The sequence below is a fragment of the Nerophis lumbriciformis genome, linkage group LG15, assembly GCF_033978685.3.
Source record: "Nerophis lumbriciformis linkage group LG15, RoL_Nlum_v2.1, whole genome shotgun sequence".
NCBI classification, from domain to species: Eukaryota; Metazoa; Chordata; class Actinopteri; order Syngnathiformes; family Syngnathidae; genus Nerophis; species Nerophis lumbriciformis.
Window position 1 is genome coordinate 35,543,721 of NC_084562.2, and position 22,375 is coordinate 35,566,095.

At 42.6% G+C, this 22,375-nt stretch overlaps 1 protein-coding gene across 4 annotated transcripts in view; it reads right to left on the reverse strand.

The window, feature by feature from the left end:
* kiaa0895l overlaps positions 1-22,116 on the reverse strand; it is a 31,684-nt gene extending 9,568 nt beyond the window's left edge. The window contains exons 1-4 of one of the 4 annotated variants that reach the window (XM_061975143.1): positions 21,912-22,116; positions 14,001-14,743; positions 13,788-13,931; positions 6,296-6,428 (exon numbers count right to left, since the gene is read on the reverse strand). In XM_061975143.1, the coding sequence (XP_061831127.1) occupies positions 6,296-6,428; positions 13,788-13,931; positions 14,001-14,708 (985 nt within the window). In that variant the 5' untranslated portion in view covers positions 14,709-14,743; positions 21,912-22,116. Of the gene's footprint in view, positions 1-6,295; positions 6,429-13,787; positions 13,932-14,000; positions 15,339-21,911 lie in introns of those variants that run through there. The other 3 variants (XM_061975142.1, XM_061975139.1, XM_061975141.2) reach the window with 3 other exon arrangements.
* Positions 22,117-22,375: the final 259 nt, after the last annotated feature.

Genomic DNA, 22,375 nt, shown 5'->3' on the forward strand with positions numbered 1-22,375 from the left:
ATACTCCATTTACATTTCAAATCGACTGGCAAGGTGTTTCCTTGCTTCCTTGCTCCCTGGAAGTTTAATGGGGATCATAAATCATGCCTCTCACCTGGACAACAGAAGTCTGAGGACGTATTCCGACAAGTTGGTACACTTTGACAGCCATATTAAGACCCGGAAATGGCGAGACAAATAAGATATTTTTCATCGAAATGGGAATATATGAACATCCCAGCAGCCGGCATCCTAATGACAGCAGACATTGCACAGTAAGTGATGTTTTATTATGCGTGTTGCTCTCATGAAGTCTGCAGTGAGCAGAAATCAGTGATAAAGAAAGAAAAAAAGCAAACGTCGTATTGCATTTTTTAAATGATAGTGCCGCATACGCTTAAAATTCTCAAAATACGTAAATATTAAATGTTATTATAAATGTGCCCATTAATACATTACATATATACTTACATCATGTACAGTGGGGCAAAAAAGTATTTAGTCAGCCACCGATTGTGCAAGTTCTCCCACTTAAAATGATGACAGAGGTCTGTAATTTTCATCATAGGTACACTTCAACTGTGAGAGACAGAATGTGAAAAAAAAATCCAGGAATTCACATTGTAGGATTTTTAAATAATTTATTTGTAAATTATGGTGGAAAATAAGTATTTGGTCACTTCAATTAAGGAAGATCTCTGGCTCTCACAGACCTGTAACTTCTTCTTTAAGAAGCTCTTCTGTCCTCCACTCGTTACCTGTATTAATGGCACCTGTTTGAACTCGTTATCTGTATAAAAGACACCTGTCCACAGCCTCAAACAGTCAGACTCCAAACTCTACTATGGCCAAGACCAAAGAGCTGTCGAAGGACACCAGGAAAATAATTGTAGACCTGCACCAGACTGGGAAGAGTGAATCTACAATAGGCAAGCAGCTTGGTGTGAAAAAAATCAACTGTGGGAGCAATTATCAGAAAATGGAAGACATACAAGACCACTGATAATCTCCCTCGATCTGGGGCTCCACGCAAGATCTCATCCCGTGGGTTCAAAATGATCATGAGAACGGTGAGCAAAAATCCCAGAACCACACGGGGGGACCTGGTGAATGACCTGCAGAGAGCTGGGACCAAAGTAACAAAGGTTACCATCAGTAACACACTACGCCGACAGGGAATCAAATCCTGCAGTGCCAGACGTGTTCAGACGGGCCTGAACATGCACTGGCTTAAGCAGGGGGTGCTTAGGCCAGTGCATGTTCAGGCCCGTCTGAAGTTTGCCAGAGAGCACATGGATGATACAGCAGAGGATTGGGAGAATGTCATGTGGTCAGATGAAACCAAAATAGACCTTTTTGGTATAAACTCAACTCGTCGTGTTTGGAGGAAGAAGAATACTGAGTTGCATCCCAAGAACACCATACCTACTGTGAAGCATGGGGGTGGAAACATCATGCTTTGGGGATGTTTTTCTGCTAAGGGGACAGGCCGACTGATCCGTGTTAAGGAAAGGATGAATGGGGCCATGTATCGTGAGATTTTGAGCCAAAACCTCCTTCCATCAGTGAGAGCTTTGAAGATGAAACGTGGCTGGGTCTTCCAGCATGACAATGATCCCAAACACACCGCCCGGGCAACGAAGGAGTGGCTCCGTAAGAAGCATTTGAAAGTCCTGGAGTCGCCTAGCCAGTCTCCAGACCTCAACCCCATAGAAAATCTGTGGAGGGAGTTGAAAGTCCGTGTTGCTCGGCGACAGCCCCAAAACATCACTGCTCTCGAGAAGATCTGCATGGAGGAATGGGCCAAAATACCAGCTACTGTGTGTGCAAACCTGGTAAAGACCTATAGTAATCGTTTGACCTCTGTTATTGCCAACAAAGGTTATATTACAAAGTATTGAGTAGAATTTTTGTTATTGACCAAATACTTATTTTCCACCATAATTTGCAAATAAATTCTTTAAAATTCCTACAATGTGAATTCCTGGATTTTTTTCACATTCTGTCTCTCACAGTTGAAGTGTACCTATGATGAAAATTACAGACCTCTGTCATCATTTTAAGTGGGAGAACTTGCACAATCGGTGGCTGACTAAATACTTTTTTGCCCCACTGTATATAAAACCCTAATGGAGGAGTTTGGATGTTTTTTTAAGGGCTTTATAGGCAGAATAGAGCGGCACCCATAGGCTCCATTGTAAGCGGACTTTTGATCGCATTTGTTTAATACTTAGAATGCAAAAAAAATAACATCCATCGTCATGTCTCTCATAATGATTGTGAACAATAGGCAAAATTCCAAAAAAAAGTGCAGTTCCCCTTTAAGAGTCTGTAGAACTGTACAGAGTTGTTTCAACAAGCTACATACACAGATTGGACAATGTTTAATGAGTGAGCAGTGTTTAAACCTGTCGCGCCAAATGTATTTGTGGCGAATGTAATGTATGTACCGTATTTTTCGGATTATAAATCGCTCCGAAGTATACGTCGCACCGGCCGAAAATGCATAATAAAGAAGGAAAAAAAACATACAGTGGGGCAAAAAAGTATTTAGTCAGCCACCAATTGTGCAAGTTCTCCCACTTTAAATGATGACAGAGATCTGTAATTTTCATCATAGGTACACTTCAACTGTGAGAGACAGAATGTGAAAAAAAATCCAGGAATTCACATTGTAGGATTTTTAAAGAATTTATTTGTAAATTATGGTGGAAAATAAGTATTTGGTCAATAACAAAAATTCAACTCAATACTTTGTAATATAACCTTTGTTGGCAATAACAGAGGTCAAACGATTACTATAGGTCTTTACCAGGTTTGCACACACAGTAGCTGGTATTTTGGCCCATTCCTCCATGCAGATCTTCTCGAGAGCAGTGATGTTTTGGGGCTGTCGCCGAGCAACACGGACTTTCAACTCCCTCCACAGATTTTCTATGGGGTTGAGGTCTGGAGACTGGCTAGGCCACTCCAGGACTTTCAAATGCTTCTTACGGAGCCACTCCTTCGTTGCCCGGGCGGTGTGTTTGGGATCATTGTCATGCTGGAAGACACAGCCACGTTTCATCTTCAAAGCTCTCACTGATGGGAGGAGGTTTTGGCTGAAAATCTCACGATACATGGCCCCATTCATTCTTTCCTTAACACGGATCAGTCAGCCTGTCCCCTTAGCAGAAAAACAGCCCCAAAGCAAGATGTTTTCACCCCCATGCTTCACAGTAGGTATGGTGTTCTTGGGATACAACTCAGTATTCTTCTTCCTCCAAACACGACGAGTTGAGTTTATACCAAAAAGTTCTATTTTGGTTTCATCTGACCACATGACATTCCCCCAATCCTCTGCTGTATCATCCATGTGCTCTCTGGCAAACTTCAGACGGGCCTGGACATGCACTGGCTTAAGCAGGGGGACACGTCTGGCACTGCAGGATTTGATTCCCTGTTGGCGTAGTGTGTTACTGATGGTAACCTTTGTTACTTTGGTCCCAGCTCTCTGCAGGTCATTCACCAGGTCCCCCCGTGTGGTTCTGGGATTTTTGCTCACCGTTCTCATGATCATTTTGACCCCACGGGATGAGATCTTGCGTGGAGCCCCAGATCGAGGGAGATTATCAGTGGTCTTGTATGTCTTCCATTTTCTGATAATTGCTCCCACAGTTGATTTTTTTCACACCAAGCTGCTTGCCTATTGTAGATTCACTCTTCACAGTCTGGTGCAGGTCTACAATTCTTTTCCTGGTGTCCTTCGACAGCTCTTTGGTCTTGGCCATAGTGGAGTTTGGAGTCTGACTGTTTGAGGCTGTGGACAGGTGTCTTTTATACAGATAACCAGTTCAAACAGGTGCCATTAATACAGGTAACAGTGGAGGACAGAAGAGCTTCTTAAAGAAGAAGTTACAGGTCTGTGAGAGCCAGAGATCTTCCTTGTTTGAAGTGACCAAATACTTATTTTCCACCATAATTTACAAATAAATTATTTAAAATTCCTACAATGTGAATTCCTGGATTTTTTTTTCACATTCTGTCTCTCACAGTTGAAGTGTACCTATGATGAAAATTACAGACCTCTGTCATCATTTTAAGTGGGAGAACTTGCACAATCGGTGGCTGACTAAATACTTTTTTGCCCCACTGTATATACGTCATACTGGAGTATAAGTCGCATTATTGGGGAAAATTTATTTGATAAAATCCAACACCAAGAATAGACATTTGAAAGGCAATTTAAAATAAATAAAGAATAGTGAACAACAGGCTGAATAAGTGTACGTTATATGACTCATAAATAACCAACTGAGAACATGCCTGGTATGTTAACGTAACATATTATGGTAAGAGTCATTCAAATAACTGTAACATATAGAACATGCTATACGTTTACCAAACAATCTGTCACTCTAATCGCTAAATCCGATGAAATCTTCTGCCTCGGTGTCGCTTCTAAACAACTCTGCCAACACCAAAAAGTATGCGCCGCTTCCTCTTGCCGTTTTCTGCTGTATATTTCACTACTTCAAGCTTGTAATCTGCAGTATATGATTTCCTTTTCGGTGCCATTTTTGTTCAGTCCTTCTCAGTTTTTATAAGTTACCGCCAATCTTGAAATGATTCATTTCAATAGCTACGGACGTAGTGGCAGGTAGCATCCCATGACCCACAATGCACTTCTGCCATGACCCGCCCCCCGACGAATTTTTATTGGTTGACGTGTGAGTGACGATTGCTGACATTCGCCTCGTCTCTTACGGGAATGAGACCACGACCCCAAAAAGGGACAAGCGGTAGAAAATGGATGGATGGATAGATGATATTTTACAGTAATGTGTTAATAATTTCACACAAGTCACTACGGAGTATAAGTCGCAAACTATGAAAAAAACTGCGATTTATAATCCGAAAAATACGGTATACAAAATACTGTTTGTGCTGGGAGTGCTCAGAGAATATGGGGTTTCGGACTGTCTGATTGTGGCAGTCCGCTCCCTGTATGATCAGTGTCAGAGCTTGGTTCGCATTGCCGGCAGTAAGTCGGACACGTTTCCGGTGAGGGTTGGACTCCGCCAAGGCTGCCCTTTGTCACCGATTCTGTTCATAACTTTTATGGACAGAATTTCTAGGCGCAGTCAAGGCGTTGAGGGGATTCGGTTTGGTGGCTGCAGGATTAGGTCTCTGCTTTTTGCAGATGATGTGGTCCTGATGGCTTCATCTAGCCAGGATCTTCAGCTCTCACTGGATCGGTTCGCAGCTGAGTGTGAAGCGACTGGGATGAGAATCAGCACCTCCAAGTCCGAGTCCATGGTTCTCGCCCGGAAAAGGGTGGAGTGCCATCTCCGGGTTGGGGAGGAGATCTTGCCCCAAGTGGAGGAGTTCAAGTACCTCGGAGTCTTGTTCACGAGTGAGGGAAGAGTGGATCGTGAGATCGACAGGCGGATCGGTGCGGTGTCTTCAGTAATGCGGACGCTGTATCGATCCGTTGTGGTGAAGAAAGAGCTGAGCCGGAAGGCAAAGCTCTCAATTTACCGGTCGATCTACGTTCTCATCCTCACCTATGGTCATGAGCTTTGGGTTATGACCGAAAGGACAAGATCACGGGTACAAGCGGCCGAAATGAGTTTCCTCCGCCGGGTGGCGGGGCTCTCCCTTAGATAGGGTGAGAAGCTCTGTCATCCGGGGAGAGCTCAAAGTAAAGCCGCTGCTCCTCCACATCGAGAGGAGCCAGATGAGGTGGTTCGGGCATCTAGTCAGGATGCCACCCGAGCGCCTCCCTAGGGAGTTGTTTAGGGCACGTCCGACCGGTAGGAGGCCACGAGGAAGACCCAGGACACGTTGGGAAGACTATGTCTCCCGGCTGGCCTGGGAACGCCTCGGGATCCCCCGGGAGGAGCTGGACGAAGTGGCTGGGGAGAGGAAAGTCTGGGCTTCCCTGCTTAGGCTGCTGCCCCCGCGACCCGACCTCGGATAAGCGGAGGAAGATGGATGGATGGATGGATGTTTCAAAAACTGGCTTAATTACTGCATGCACTTTTGTAGTTTGAGTACAGTGATGGTGACCATCTCATCACGCCCTGGTCCGTTGTGTACTTCTTATTCTTAAAATGCCCGCATAAGTTGACGTTCGACCCTAAAGCACAGCAGCATGAAACGAGAACAGCAACATAATTATTGTTTAGCATTAAAACAAGTTTTGAAAGGTTAAAAGCAATACAGTCCTGTTTGTGGTAATAATAAACGACAAATTCTGCTTTTGCCATCAAAGGATACTAAAAAAATCACGATGAAACCTTGACATCCATTACCGTGTCATGTGTCAGCTCACCTATTTCGTGTCTCAGCATCCCTTCCAGCCAGTGCTGACGGGCTCCGGCCAAGTTGATGGTCAGAGTGGGACGACAACTCTCCACCACCATCACTGCCTGAGAGAGCAGCTCGTCAGACAGACGTACCACAACCTACAAACAAACATACACATACACACATGACATCACCACCGTCCTCACCAGGACAACCAAACAATGCCTTAATTCCTCTGGAAACTTTAGATCATTTGTTATAGCGGTCTCTTTCTTAAAAAGATTATTTCTTATAGTCTTGTAGTCCATTCCAGTCTTGTGTAGGTTTACAATCTTGTCCCCGAGGTCCTTTGACAGCCTTTTGGTTTTGCCTGTGGTGATGGAGGTATTTGAATAGAAGAGACCATTGCTGTGACAGGGGTCTTTTATCCACATAAATTGAGATTAGGACTACCTTCGTAAAGGGACAGGGCTAATTTAGGTACCGTATTTTCCGCACCATAAGCCGCCCTGGGTTATAAGCCGCGCCTTCAATGAACGGCATATTTCAAAACGTTGTCCACCTATAAGCCGCCCCGTGTTATAAGCCTCATCTAACTGCGCTAAAGGGAATGTCAAAAAAACAGTCAGATAGGTCAGTCAAACTTTAATAATATATTAAAAACCAGCGTGATGTGGGCGCGCATGGAGTCGTATATCAACATGGACGGAGCTGCGTGAAAAAAGCCACCCGGCCTCTTCGCGTAAACTTCCCTTAACCACTCGCTCATCTTTTCTTCATCCATCCATCCCTTCGAGTTAGCTTTTATGATGACGCCGGCTGGAAAGGTCTCTTTTGGCAAGGTCTTCCTTTTGAATATCACCATGGGTGGAAGTTTCTGGCCATTAGCATGGCAAGCTAGAACCACAGTGAAGGACGACTTCTCATTCCCTGTGGTGCGAATATTCACCGTACGTGCTCCCGTTGTATCCACAGTGCGGTTCACAGGAATTTCAAAAGTCAGTGGAACCTCGTCCATGTTGATAATGTTCTCTGGCCGGATCTTTTTTTCAGCTATCTTGTTTTTACAATATGCACGAAAAGTAGCCAGCTTTTCTTGAAAGTCTTTAGGCAGTTGCTGTGAAATAGTAGTCCGTGTGCGGATGGAGAGATTGCGTTTTTTCATGAACCGGAAACACCAAAAAGCACCACCTTTAAAATCATCCAGGTGAAGTTCGCTTGCTAGCGCTGTTGCCTTCATTCGAATAGTGATGGTGCTGACACTTCTGCTTGCTGCTCTCTGCTCAACAACCCACTGTTCGAGTTTGTCCTCCAACAGTTGCCATCTTGCTTTGTTCCCTCGGAAACTCTGTTTTGTCTTCTTTACCTGGCGCAGGTCATCTTGTTGCTTCCTCCACCTACGCACCATTGATTCATTTATGTTATATTCTCTTGCTGCTGCTCTATTTCCGTGTTCTTCGGCATGACTTATTGCCTTAAGTTTAAATTCTGCGTTATACGCGTGTCGCTTAGTAGGAGCCATTTTGTGGTCTTTACAGATGTAAACACACAAAGGAAATGAAACGTAATACCCGCGCGCTTCTTCTTCTACGGGGGCGGGTGGTTGCTTACCGTAGAAGAAGAAGCGCTTCCTCTTCTACGGGGGCGGGTGCTTACCTTGGCAGTTGCTTACCATAGAAGAAGAAGCGCTTCCTCTTCTACGGGGAAACAAGATGGCGGCTGTTTACCGTAGTTGCGAGACCGAAACTTTATGAAAATAAATATTTATATTAATCCATATATAAGGCGCACCGGGTTATAAGCCGCACTGTCAGCTTTTGTGAAAATTTGTGGTTTTTAGGTGCGGCTTATAGTGCGGAAAATACGGTACTTTGTGGACATAACTAGCCTGTGGAGCTTGGAATTAGGGATGGGTCCAAACATTGGGTACTTTTAAAGGTAGGCCTACCGACCAAATTCTGTCGGTACTATTGAGTACAGATTCCCATAAACTCAAGATGCACCATATTTTGATACCTTTTTAGCACGTGATGTCACATTCGGTTGCAGATTGGCACGTCAAGCATGCGGAGGGCAAACGCGTATTTAAAGCAGACTGCCTCTAGGTTATGTTGCAATTTCTCATTCTAACGAAGCAAGCATGCCTGATAAGGCGCTCCAAAGTAATGCTCTACTTTTCAAAATGTGCTAGCTTTATGCTAATTGGATATGCCATGTTCTTTTATTATATCTAACTTTATTTTTTTTAATTTAGATGTTAATGACGATTCCAACACCCAGAAATTTGGCAATAGAAACTACAACTAAGCTGCACGTTACAATCAAACAGCTAGTGTGTAATAAGTACAATACTTACGGCACAAACACTTTGTAGGGCTCCTATCTTGTCGATTGCATTGTACCATATGTCCCGGCAAGAAATCTGCGTTCAAAGAACTCCGGCTGATTAGTGATTCCCAGAGCCCAAAAAAAGTCTGCGGGCTATAGAGCGTTTTCTATTCGGGCTCCAGTACTATGGAATGCCCTCCCGGTAACAATTAGAGATGCTACCTCAGTAGAAGCATTTAAGTCCCATCTTAAAACTCATTTGTATACTCTAGCCTTTAAATAGCCCCCCTGTTAGACCAGTTGATCTGCCGTTTCTTTTCTTTTCTCCTCTGCTCCCCTTTTCCTTGAGGGGGGGGGGGGGGGGGGGGGGGGCACAGGTCCGGTGGCCATGGATGAAGTGCTGGCTGTCCAGAGTCGGGACCCGGGGTGGACCGCTCGCCTGTGCATCGGCTGGGAACATCTCTAAGCTGCTGACCCGTCTCCGCTCGGGATGGTGTCCTGCTGGCCCCACTATGGACTGGACTCTTACTATTATGTTGGATCCACTATGGACTGGACTCTCACAATATTATGTCAGACCCACTCGACATCCATTGCTTTCGGTCTCCCCTAGAGGGGGGGGGTTACCCACATATGCGGTCCTCTCCAAGGTTTCTCATAGTCATTCACATCGACGTCCCACTGGGGTGAGTTTTTCCTTGCCCGTATGTGGGCTTTGTACCGAGGATGTCGTTGTGGCTTGTGCAGCCCTTTGAGACACTTGTGATTTAGGGCTATATAAATAAAGATTGATTGATTGATTGATTGAAAAATAAGACTGTCCCATTCAACAAAAGGCAATAGACTATGGCAAGTCACCTAGGACAAACGGCAATGAATGAATACTTGGAAATGAGCCTCAGAAGTCTAAGAAACCCAGATATAAAAACTGGACAGTGCAGTTCATTGTTATCAGCTCAGTGTTAAATGTTGAATAAAAATGTGGTACCGTTGAGATCTGGGCCCAATTACTGGGAATTATTGGTACAAATGTGAAAGCAACCCATTTCTAGTTGGTAGGAGATCAAGTATGTATTTCCCTAAATAGAATACAGTTATATTATAACCATTATTTATTATTTTCAAAAATGTTAAATACACTTTGTCAACATTATTTACAATAAACCTACTGGGAAAAATATGGACCGTTAACATGGGGATAAACTCATAAAATCAGTAAAGGGTCAAAAACTGCAGCTGTTCATTAGAGATTTGTGTCTATGATACTGAGTTGTTTTTGTCATTTTATTAATTAGAGAAACAAATAACGCATTACAAAAAGAATTTAAAAAAATATACATATACAGGTAAAAGCCAGTAAATTAGAATATTTTGAAAAACTTGATTTATTTCAGTAATTGCATTCAAAAGGTGTAACTTGTACATTATATTTATTCATTGCACACAGACTGATGCATTCAAATGTTTATTTCATTTAATTTTGATGATTTGAAGTGGCAACAAATGAAAATCCAAAATTCCGTGTGTCACAAAATTAGAATATTACTTAAGGCTAATACAAAAAAGGGATTTTTAGAAATGTTGGCCAACTGACAAGTATGAAAATGAAAAATATGAGCATGTACAATACTCAATACTTGGTTGGAGCTCCTTTTGCCTCAATTACTGCGTTAATGCGGCGTGGCATGGAGTCGATGAGTTTCTGGCACTGCTCAGGTGTTATGAGAGCCCAGGTTGCTCTGATAGTGGCCTTCAACTCTTCTGCGTTTTTGGGTCTGGCATTCTGCATCTTCCTTTTCACAATACCCCACAGATTTTCTATGGGGCTAAGGTCAGGGGAGTTGGCGGGCCAATTTAGAACAGAAATACCATGGTCGGTAAACCAGGCACGGGTAGATTTTGCGCTGTGTGCAGGCGCCAAGTCCTGTTGGAACTTGAAATCTCCATCTCCATAGAGCAGGTCAGCAGCAGGAAGCATGAAGTGCTCTAAAACTTGCTGGTAGACGGCTGCGTTGACCCTGGATCTCAGGAAACAGAGTGGACCGACACCAGCAGATGACATGGCACCCCAAACCATCACTGATGGTGGAAACTTTACACTAGACTTCAGGCAACGTGGATCCTGTGCCTCTCCTGTCTTCCTCCAGACTCTGGGACCTCGATTTCCAAAGGAAATGCAAAATTTGCATGGTTGGGTGATGGTTTGGGGTGCCATGTCATCTGCTGGTGTCGGTCCACTCTGTTTCCTGAGATCCAGGGTCAACGCAGCCGTCTACCAGCAAGTTTTAGAGCACTTCATGCTTCCTGCTGCTGACCTGCTCTATGGAGATGGAGATTTCAAGTTCCAACAGGACTTGGCGCCTGCACACAGCGCAAAATCTACCCGTGCCTGGTTTACGGACCATGGTATTTCTGTTCTAAATTGGCCCGCCAACTCCCCTGACCTTAGCCCCATAGAAAATCTGTTGGGTATTGTGAAAAGGAAGATGCAGAATGCCAGACCCAAAAACGCAGAAGAGTTGAAGGCCACTATCAGAGCAACCTGGGCTCTCATAACACCTGAGCAGTGCCAGAAACTCATCGACTCCATGCCACGCCGCATTAACGCAGTAATTGAGGCAAAAGGAGCTCCAACCAAGTATTGAGTATTGTACATGCTCATATTTTTCATTTTCATACTTTTCAGTTGGCCAACATTTCTAAAAATGCCTTTTTTGTATTAGCCTTAAGTAATATTCTAATTTTGTGACACACGGAATTTTGGATTTTCATTTGTTGCCACTTCAAATCATCAAAATTAAATGAAATAAACATTTGAATGCATCAGTCTGTGTGCAATGAATAAATATAATGTACAAGTTACACCTTTTGAATGCAATTACTGAAATAAATCAAGTTTTTCAAAATATTCTAATTTACTGGCTTTTACCTGTATATTTCTGCAAAACAGGGTGACTGAACCTTCCTCTGTTTCCTAATTCCTCACACAACAATAACACATGTGCACAAGGATTGAGTGATGCAAGCCCACCAGTTAGGCAAGGGATAATGTGTTTTTTTTTAAATAAAAATGGAGAAGAGCACGTTGTGTGCAACAATTACTTTGTCGATTACCGAAGCATTTAAACTAAGTACAGTATCAAATAATCACAAATCTTGTTGCAGCGAGCACAGTTATTTTTGCTAGCCCACAGTGGACCAGATGGCGGAGATTTGAAACGATACTACAAATAGTCTGACCCAACGTACGAATGGTGCTGCAAAAACAAATAGTTTTCAAAACTGTGACCTTACAAAAAGTAATTTAAATACTTTATTAAAACCAACCGCAGTTTGAGTTACATAGATGCCTTGTAGATATCGTCAGCTAAAAATGCAACTCGAAATCATAGTCCAGTTGCACTTGCACTTTGTTTATAAAGTTGAACCTACCTGATTGGAAATGTAGTTGGCTGATAGAAGAACATTTGTATTTTTCTGGCTTGATTTCACATATACTGTATGTCTTGTCATTGAGTCAGTTAACTATAAAGGTATTTGAATTGAAAAACATCGCTTAGGGTGTCAAATGTTATCTAATCAAGTTTCTTTGCAATATCCTTTTCCTTTTGGTCACTAAAAGTTGGGAATAAATTAACAAATAAATTTACAGTACAGTATATTATATATATATATATATATATGCTGATTATCGGTCCTGCTAAACACCGACATTTATTTGATAATACCACCTTAACATTTGACAACCAAACAATTACACAAAGCGACTCAGTAAAGAATCTGGGTATTATCTTCGACCCAACTCTCTCCTTTGAGTCACACATTAAGAGTGTTACTAAAACGGCCTTCTTTCATCTCCGTAATATCGCTAAAATTCGTTCCATTTTGTCCACTAGCGACGCTGAGATCATTATTCATGCGTTCGTTACGTCTCGTCTCGATTACTGTAACGTATTATTTTCGGGTCTCCCTATGTCTAGCATTAAAAGATTACAGTTGGTACAAAATGCGGCTGCTAGACTTTTGACAAGAACAAGAAAGTTTGATCATATTACGCCTATACTGGCTCACCTGCACTGGCTTCCTGTGCACTTAAGATGCGACTTTAAGGTTTTACTACTTACGTATAAAATACTACACGGTCTAGCTCCAGCCTATCTTACCGATTGTATTGTACCATATGTCCCGGCAAGAAATCTGCGTTCAAAGAACTCCGGCTTATTAGTGATTCCCAGAGTCCAAAAAAAGTCTGCGGGCTGTAGAGCGTTTTCTATTCGGGCTCCAGTACTATGGAATGCCCTCCCGGTAACAGTTAGAGATGCTACCTCAGTAGAAACATTTAAGTCCCATCTCAAAACTCATTTGTATACTCTAGCCTTTGAATAGCCCCCCTTTTTAAGACCAGTTGATCTGCCGTTTCTTTTCTTTTCTCCTCTGCTCCCCCCTATCCCTTGTGGAGGGGAAGACACACAGATCCGGTGGCCATGGATGGGGTGCTGGCTGTCCGGGGTCGGGACCCGGGGTGGACCGCTCGCCTGTATATTGGTTGGGAACATCTCTGCGCTGCTGACCCGTCTCCGCTCGGGATGGTTTCCTGCTGACCCCACTGTGGACTGGACTCTTACTGTTATGCTGGATCCACTATGGACTGGACTCTCACAATATTATGTTAGACCCACTCGACATCCATTGCATTCGGTCTCCCTAGAGGGGGGGGTTACCCACATATGCGGTCCTCTCCAAGGTTTCTCTTAGTCATTCACATCGACGTCCCACTGGGGTGAGTTTTTCCTTGCCCTTATGTGGGCTATACCGAGGATGTCGTTGTGGCTTGTGCAGCCCTTTGAGACACTTGTGATTTAGGGCTATATAAATAAACATTGATTGATTGATTGATATATTGTGTTATCAATAGTGCATTTATTTAATTGTATTATATGATTTTATTGATATTATTGACGTTTATTAATCACAAATACTTTTTGTTTGCAACAGAATTGACAACCTTAGATTTTATAGCATGTTTTCTTGGTGGCATTTTTCATAATACAAATGTCAAGTATTCAGTCAAACAAAATAGCACACAGATTCTGAAGTTTATGTAAAACCTGATGCTTCGCTAGGACTTAAGGATGTAAAAGTGTTTTAAGGCACTGAGCTTAGGAGACACAGGCGATTTTTTCACTCACCTCACCCACACAGCCTTCCTTCTGCAGATATTTGCGCACTGCGGCCCACACTTGACTTTTGGGAAGCACACCCCCACCTGTGACTTCCACAAAAGTCTCATAGGAGCCAAACTTATTCAGGACAGACTCCATGATTCCAACAGCCTGCAGTCACACACAAACATGAACCAATGTCTTTTGAGGATAGGATATTTTCCTTCAATTGTGTCATACCTGTTCAAGGAAGAGTCTGGAGCCCTCGCTGTACTTGTCCAAAACGGACCTCGGCTCAGGCTGGGCATACTCGAACTGAGGCTCGTACTTGAAGTCAGACTGGAAGAACTTGTGCTTCTCCTGCTCCAGGTTTAAAGGTCTGAGGGCAACAAGCAGGCATGGCCTGCTTGGGGAAGGCAGTGAGTGGTCTCTCGTCCTTTTAGCAATGTGTGGCAAGGAGGTGGCGGGTCGCATTAGACCCTTTTTGGCATGTAGCCCCAGGGAGTGGTTGACTGAGCATGAGCTCTCGCTGCGACGCATCCAGGCACGGGTGCCCAGACTGGGGCTAGTCAGGCTGCGATTAGGGGGCGGTGGGGCGGTGGAACTGCGCCAAGGTGGTTGCACGAGGCGCCTGGCTACCTTCTGCTCCTGAGATCCTCGCAAACGCTGAGGCGTTATGTCCAGGCTCAGGAGACGACAAAGAGGTTGTTTGGCTGTGGCACCCATTTTTGGCTTCCTCTCTACTACTCTGGCAGCGTCTGTCTGAGCCACAAACCCGTTCTGGGACACTTTTTCCTGTTTGGAAACATTGCTACTTCCAGCCTGATGTGTCCGCTTGGTTTTGATGGTGCTGCTGGTTTTGGCAGCTTTGTCTGGCTCCAAGCTGCTGCCCCCAGTGTGGTCCCCCTCAACATGATCCATGAAGACTTCCACTGAGTCCAACACCATCACCACAGCCTCAGGCTCTGTTCGTCTTGCTCTGACTGATGCAGACACAGCACAGATTGATGTTGCGGTGATGCAATGAGTGATAGCAGAAGATGAACGGTATAACGTTTTTGTAAAACCCCTGCCCCAACTCCTCTTTCTGATGTAGCGCTGAGTCCTACAGTCAACTCTTCTGACAGGCAGCATGGGTGATAACAATTTTTGTGAAATGCTTGGACGTTGTTTGCTGCAAATTATACCACCACATTAGTGTCAGTGAAAACATTACGACGCTACTGGTCCGACATTTCCTAAACAAAATAGAAAAACAAGTCAAAAACCTCTCCATATGTTTACTGATGTTTGTCATGTTTAATGACTGCAGAGGGCATATCTGTCAGCATTAATATTTAAACATATAACATTTCCCAATAATTTTTTTTAAATAAGGGGTTTTCATTGTCATCACAAATCGCCGTTAAATTAGTAAAAAGAAAAATAACATGCCCAAATCAAGACTCAAACCCTCGTCCATTGCTTCACCAGCAAGCGTCATTACCACTGAGCTATCCATTCTAATAATCTTATGACAGTTGTGCCATTGTATCAGTTTTGTTTCAGTTAAGATCTTAATTACCGTATTTTCCGCACTATAAGGCGCACCGGATTATTAGCCGCACCTTCAATGAATGGCATATTTCATAACTTTGTCCACCAATAAGCCGCCCCGGACTATAAGCCGCGCCTACGCTGCGCTAAAGGGAATGTCAAAAAAACAGTCAGATAGGTCAGTCAAACTTTAATAATATATTAAAAACCAGCGTTCTAACATCTCTGTTCACTCCCAAAATGTACGCAAATGTGCAATCACAAACATAGTAAAATTCAAAATAGTGCAGAGCAATAGCAACATAATGTTGCTCGAACGTTAATGTCACAACACACAAAATAAACATAGCGCTCACTTTCTGAAGTTATTCTTCATTCGTAAATCCTTCGTCTTCGGTGTCCGAAGTGAAAAGTTGGGCAAATTTACGATCCACTGGCAGATGTTGGCGTCGTCTGGCGCTGCCTCCTCGTCTTAGTGAAGGTGTGTTCGCCTTCTGTCATCCATTGTTCCCAGGCAGTTAGCAGTCTAGCTTCGAATGCCCTGTTGACACCAATATCTAGCGGCTGGAGGTCTTTTGTCAATCCACCCGGAATGACGGCGAGTATTGAATTAAGCGCGTAAGCGTGTCTCTCAATGTGCTGTTATGAGCTAGCAAATATAACAACTACACTACCCAGCATGCAACGATAGTTACGAGCATGCGCGGTAGCCCTGAGAAGCGTTGTATGCTGGCAGTTAGAATGTGGTTATGAGCACGCTGTGAGTAAACGTTGAGAACTCAGTTAACACGCCTCGTCTGCATTATTTATAATTAGACAGACAACACACTTAATAGGAGCCATTTTGGGGTCTTTACATAAACACACAAATGGAAATGAAACGTCACATATCCCAGCATGCACCGCGCGCTTCTTCTACGGGGAAAAAAGATGGCGGCTGTTTACCGTAGTTGCGAGACCTAAACTTTATGAAAATGAATCTTAATATTTATCCATATATAAAGCGCACCGGGTTATAAGGCGCACTGTCAGCTTTTGAGAAAATTTGTGGTTTTTAGGTGCGCCTTATAGTGCGGAAAATACGGTATTGAAGGGAAAGATGGGTCCTAAATTGAGCTACGACCGTCTGGTGACATATTTGTTATATACTGTATTATCACTCGGAGTCTTGTTCACGAGTGAGGGAAGAGTGGATCGTGAGATCGACAGGCGGATCGGTGCGGCGTCTTCAGTAATGCGGACGCTGTATCGATCCGTTGTGGTGAAGAAGGAGCTGAGCCGGAAGGCAAAGCTCTCAATTTACCGGTCGATCTACGTTCCCATCCTCACCTATGGTCATGAGCTTTGGGTTATGACCGAAAGGACAAGATCACGGGTACAAGCGGCCGAAATGAGTTTCCTCCGCCGGGTGGCGGGTCTCTCCCTTAGAGATAGGGTGAGAAGCTCTGTCATCCGGGGGGAGCTCAAAGTAAAGCCGCTGCTCCTCCACATCGAGAGGAGCCAGATGAGGTGGTTCGGGCATCTGGTCAGGATGCCACCCGAGCGCCTCCCTAGGAAGGTGTTTAGGGCATGTCCGACCGGTAGGAGGCCACGGGGAAGACCCAGGACACGTTGGGAAGACTATGTATCCCGGCTGGCCTGGGAACGCCTCGGGATCCCCCGGGAGGAGCTGGACGAAGTGGCTGGGGAGAGGGAAGTCTGGGCTTCCCTGCTTAGGCTGCTGCCCCCGCGACCCGACCTCGGATAAGCGGAAGAAGATGGATGGATGGATGGATGTATTATCACTGCGATGCTACTTCCACTACTTCAACATGCTTCAACTTGATGTCATAAAACGGTGAAAAGAACAAATGTGTGTACTGTACACACACCATAAGTAGTAATATGACAATAATGTGTTTATAAAGTTTGTTTTATAAATGGTCTTTGTATATCCCAGAAGAGCCCAGGGTTTTTCTTAATGTATTCAATCTTGGCGCACGACCAGGGCAAAATATATGCCGCCAAGCCTTAAAAATGTGTTATTTTTACGTGAAAACATCCATCCATCCATTTTCTACCGCTTGTCCCTTTTTTGGGGTCGTGGGGGGTGCTGGAGCCTATCTCAGCTGCATTCGGGCGGCAGGCGGGGTACACCCTGGACAAGTCGCCACCTCATCGCAGGGCCAACACAGATAGACAGACAACATTCACACTCATATTAAAGTCATATTGTGTACCGGTATTGTAGCATCCAAAAGAAGACACACAACACTTGATACTCTTTTTAACTTTTTTTGCCAATCTTATGCCCAGTTCCAACACGTATTCCCTTCCGTCTGTCTCTGTGCTTCCCCAGATACACTACAACCCTTCCTCATTCTCTGCCAACACAGTGTGTTCACAGACCATGGGAACAATGAACATCATAAGGCACAAACATACACATTAACACAACAGGTAGTTACAGTATAAATAGCTACATATACATATACACATATATATATATACACATATATATATATATATATATACACATACATATACATTATATATATACATATATATATACACACACACATATATATATATGTATACACACACACACACACACACACACACATATACATATACACACATATATATACATATATATATATATATATATATATATATATATATATATATATATATATATACACATATATATATATATATATATACATATATATTAGGGATGTCCGATAATGGCTTTTTGCTGATATCCGATATTGTCCAATTCTTTAATTACCGATACTGATATCAACCGATATATACAGTCGTGGAATTAACACATTATGCCTAATTTGGACAACCAGGTATGGTGAAGATAAGGTACTTTTAAAAAATAATAATAAAATAAAATAAGATAAATAAATTAGTAGTAGTAGTTAGTACTATTAGTGGACCAGCAGCACGCACAATCATGTGTGCTTACGGACTGTATCTCTTGCAGACTGTATTGATATATATTGATATATCATGTAGGAACCAGAATATTAATAACAGAAAGAAACAACCCTTTTGTGTGAATGGGAGAGGGAGGTTTTTTAGGTTGGTGCATTAATTGTAAGTGTATCTTGTGTTTTTTATGTTGAATAAAAAAAAGAAAGAAATAAACCGATACCGATAATAAAAAAAAAATGATACCGATAATTTCCGATATTACATTTTAACGCATATATCGGCCGATAATATCGGCCTGCCGATATTATCAGACATCTCTAATATATATATACATATATATATATATATATATATATATATATATATATATATATATATATATATATATATATATATATATATATATATATATATATATGTCTTAATAAGGTTATCCAAAAAATAGTGCTCGATACCGTAGTAGAGCGCAATATATGTATGTGTGGGAAAAAAATCACAAGACTATTTCATCTCTACAGGCCTGTTTCATGAGGGGGGGTACCCTCAATCGTCAGGAGATTTTAATGGGAGCATTCGCATACCATGGTTTATATAGGGCACAGAGTGGGTGGGTACAGGCTGGCCTAGGGGCGTGGTGATTGGCTCATGTGTTACCTAGGAGGTGTTTCCGTCTATGGCGGCATGTTGTTACAATTTCGCTGCGCTTGTTGAGGGATGACAGGTCTGGACGGTAAATAATAAACAGTTTCTCTTTCAAGCATAGGTTGCATCTTTTATTACCACTATTACCACTACTGCAAAAAAAACAAAAAAACCTGCGAAATACCACAGAACTCAGCAAACACATTTGGGACCTCAAAGACAATAATGTTGAATATTCAATAACATGGCAAATTCTTGCATCCAGCACACCTTACAATAGTGGTAATAAAAGATGCAACCTATGCTTGAAAGAGAAACTGTTTATTATTTACCGTCCAGACCTGTCATCCCTCAACAAGCGCAGCGAAATTGCAACAACATGCCGCCATAAACGGAAACACCTCCTAGGTAACACATGAGCCAATCACCACGCCCCTAGGCCAGCCTGTACCCACCCACTCTGTGCCCTATATAAACCATGGTATGCGAATGCTCCAATTAAAATCTCCTGACGATTGAGGGTACCCCCCCTCATGAAACAGGCCTGTAGAGATGAAATAGTCTTGTGATTTTTTTCCCACACATACATATATATATATATATATATATATATATATATATATATATATATATATATATATATATATATATATATATATATATATATATATATATATGTCTTAATAAGGTTATCCAAAAAATAGTGCTCGATACCGTAGTAGAGCGCAATATATGTATGTGTGGGGAAAAAATCACAAGACTATTTCATCTCTACAGGCCTGTTTCATGAGGGGGGGTACCCTCAATCGTCAGGAGATTTTAATGGGAGCATTCGCATACCATGGTTTATATAGGGCACAGAGTGGGTGGGTACAGGCTGGCCTAGGGGCGTGGTGATTGGCTCATGTGTTACCTAGGAGGTGTTTCCGTCTATGGCGGCATGTTGTTACAATTTCGCTGCGCTTGTTGAGGGATGACAGGTCTGGACGGTAAATAATAAACAGTTTCTCTTTCAAGCATAGGTTGCATCTTTTATTACCACTATTGTAAGGTGTGCTGGATGCAAGAATTTGCCATGTTATTGAATATTCAACATTATTGTCTTTGAGGTCCCAAATGTGTTTGCTGAGTTCTGTGGTATTTCGCAGGTTTTTGTTCCTGAAAGAAGCCTTGTGATTGTTCCATCTGGTTTTGAATTCACCCTCGGTTAATCCTACATATGTGTCGGATGTGTTAATGTCCTTGCGTATTACCTTAGATTGGTAGACAACTGATGTTTGCAAGCATCCCCCGTTGAGGGGGCAATCAGGTTTCTTTCGACAGTTACATGCTTTGTTGGTTTTGGAGTCGTTCTGACTGGGGGTCGACGGCTCATTTGCAATTGTTTTGTTGTGGTTTGAGATGATTTGTCGTATATTGTTCATGCAGCTGTAGCTCAATTTGATGTTGTTCTTGTTGAATACTTTTCTTAGGTTGTTGTCTTTGGGAAAGTGTTTGTCAATCAGGTTGAGGAATTTGTGTCCAATGTTAGTTGAGACGTTTTTGCTGTATGGGGGGTTGTACCAGATGATGCCGTTTCGTTTTCTGTTCTTTTTTGGCTGGTTTCCTGGCGTGGGTTCATAGGTGAGGGTGAAATTGTATCTGCTTTCATCAAGGGCTTTTTGGTACGGGGGGGTTGCTTGGTCAAATTCAGCTTTGCTAGATGACAGCATCGATAGCCTTTTATTGATTCCGGTAGGTATTCTTTTCGTGGTGGTGGGTGGATGGTTGCTGTCATGGTGCACGTATTGGAGTGTTGTGTTGGGTTTCGTGAATGGTTGGTAGCTGTTATTTCTCAGGTTGAAAGTGACATCAAGAAAGTTGACGGTTTGCTTGTTGGCTTCAATCGTGATCCGTAGGCCGTTCTCTTTGAAAATTTGGCATATGCGCTTCTTGGTATTCTCGCTGCTCCTTGGCGAGGCGCGACACACTGCCAGTCCGTCATCACGGCAAATACCAAGGTTCAGATTGAGGCTAGCGAGCTGGGAGAGGAGGAAACTCCCAACGAGTTCACACGTTTCTGCTCCGTCAAAACTTCCCATAGTGACGTCAAATGTTGCATTGTTCTTTTTTTGCCATGGTGTACTGTTGTGGATGAGAATGGAGTTTTTTGCGTGGATGATGATGTTTCTTTCGTTGCCTGTGATTGAGTCGTAGTCTGAGGCGAAGTCTAGTGCTTGAGTCAGTAGGTCTTGCGTGATGGAAGGGTAAAATTCCTCGATATCAAAGGAGATAAAGTTGTGCTGTTGTTTGTCTTGGATGTTGTTGAACCATTTGATTACTGCTGCTGTATTTCTCCATTGGTTGAGTGGTGTTTTGTCCTATATATATATATATATATATATATATATATATATATATATATATATATATATATATATATAGGGGGTGTTATTTGTTTTGTCATAGAAAAATACAATCATGTGTGCTTACGGACACAGATTTGTTTAAATGTATGTATATGTTTTAATTTTCAAAAGAATATATGTGGATTATAGCAAATGATATGATGTCATATATTAGCTCCCCCCCCCCCCCCTGCAGGGGACATTTGTAAACATGTTTATCTGGGAAATTTTTTCCCCAAAATGAGAAACTCTGAAATGAAATGGACCCTAAACAAATGTCCCCTGCTTAGTTTTTAAATATCATATGAACCACACAAAAAATAAAATACCTCCAAGTGGGAGAGTACCTGCTGTTAGTTTAAAAATAATGTATCTTATATATCTGGTAATAGTCACAAGTAGATAATAATATGAAAAATACAAATAAACAAAAATAAAGAAGTGCGTCGCACTGTTAACTGTATAGACAACGGGAGGCTGGATGAACAGAACCTCCACAAGAACACAAATTAGTTGCTAATCAACTACAGCTTAAACTAATTGAATACACATGTACAGTATTGCGCTATCATTCAAAATGTTGACGTTGATCTCGTTTGTTTTGTAGAACGAGCTCTCATTCCAACATGTTCTCTTAAAACAAAGACTAGATAGTACATACCGAACAAGGTGTTGTGGAGGTTTGTCCTCTTCACTCGCACATAATGGCCACAGGCACTCAGCAGTAGTTGTGGTGCAGGAGCAGGGAGACAAGAAGCAAATAACGGTCCGACCTGCTGGGGCCCTCAGGCGATCGCCTGCCTGCGCCGGCCAGGAAGCGGCAAACAGTGTTGGAAGAAATTACGTCATACGTCGCTGCGTGATGACATAATTCCCGGCTGTATTATTTCCGGTTCCGTTGTCAATAAAACAGCTCCGTTTTTTTTTAAGGTTTTTTTTTTTTACAAGACTCATTAAGAGGTCCACATTTCCAGAAAATGAGATAACATACTTAAGATAATAGAGTTGAAAAATATTTGGGACGTAAGTGGAATAAACAATCAAATAAGAACAAATAGCCACGAGATAGGCTCAAAATGTTTTATTACAAACCCCGTTTCCATATGAGTTGGGAAATTGTGTTAG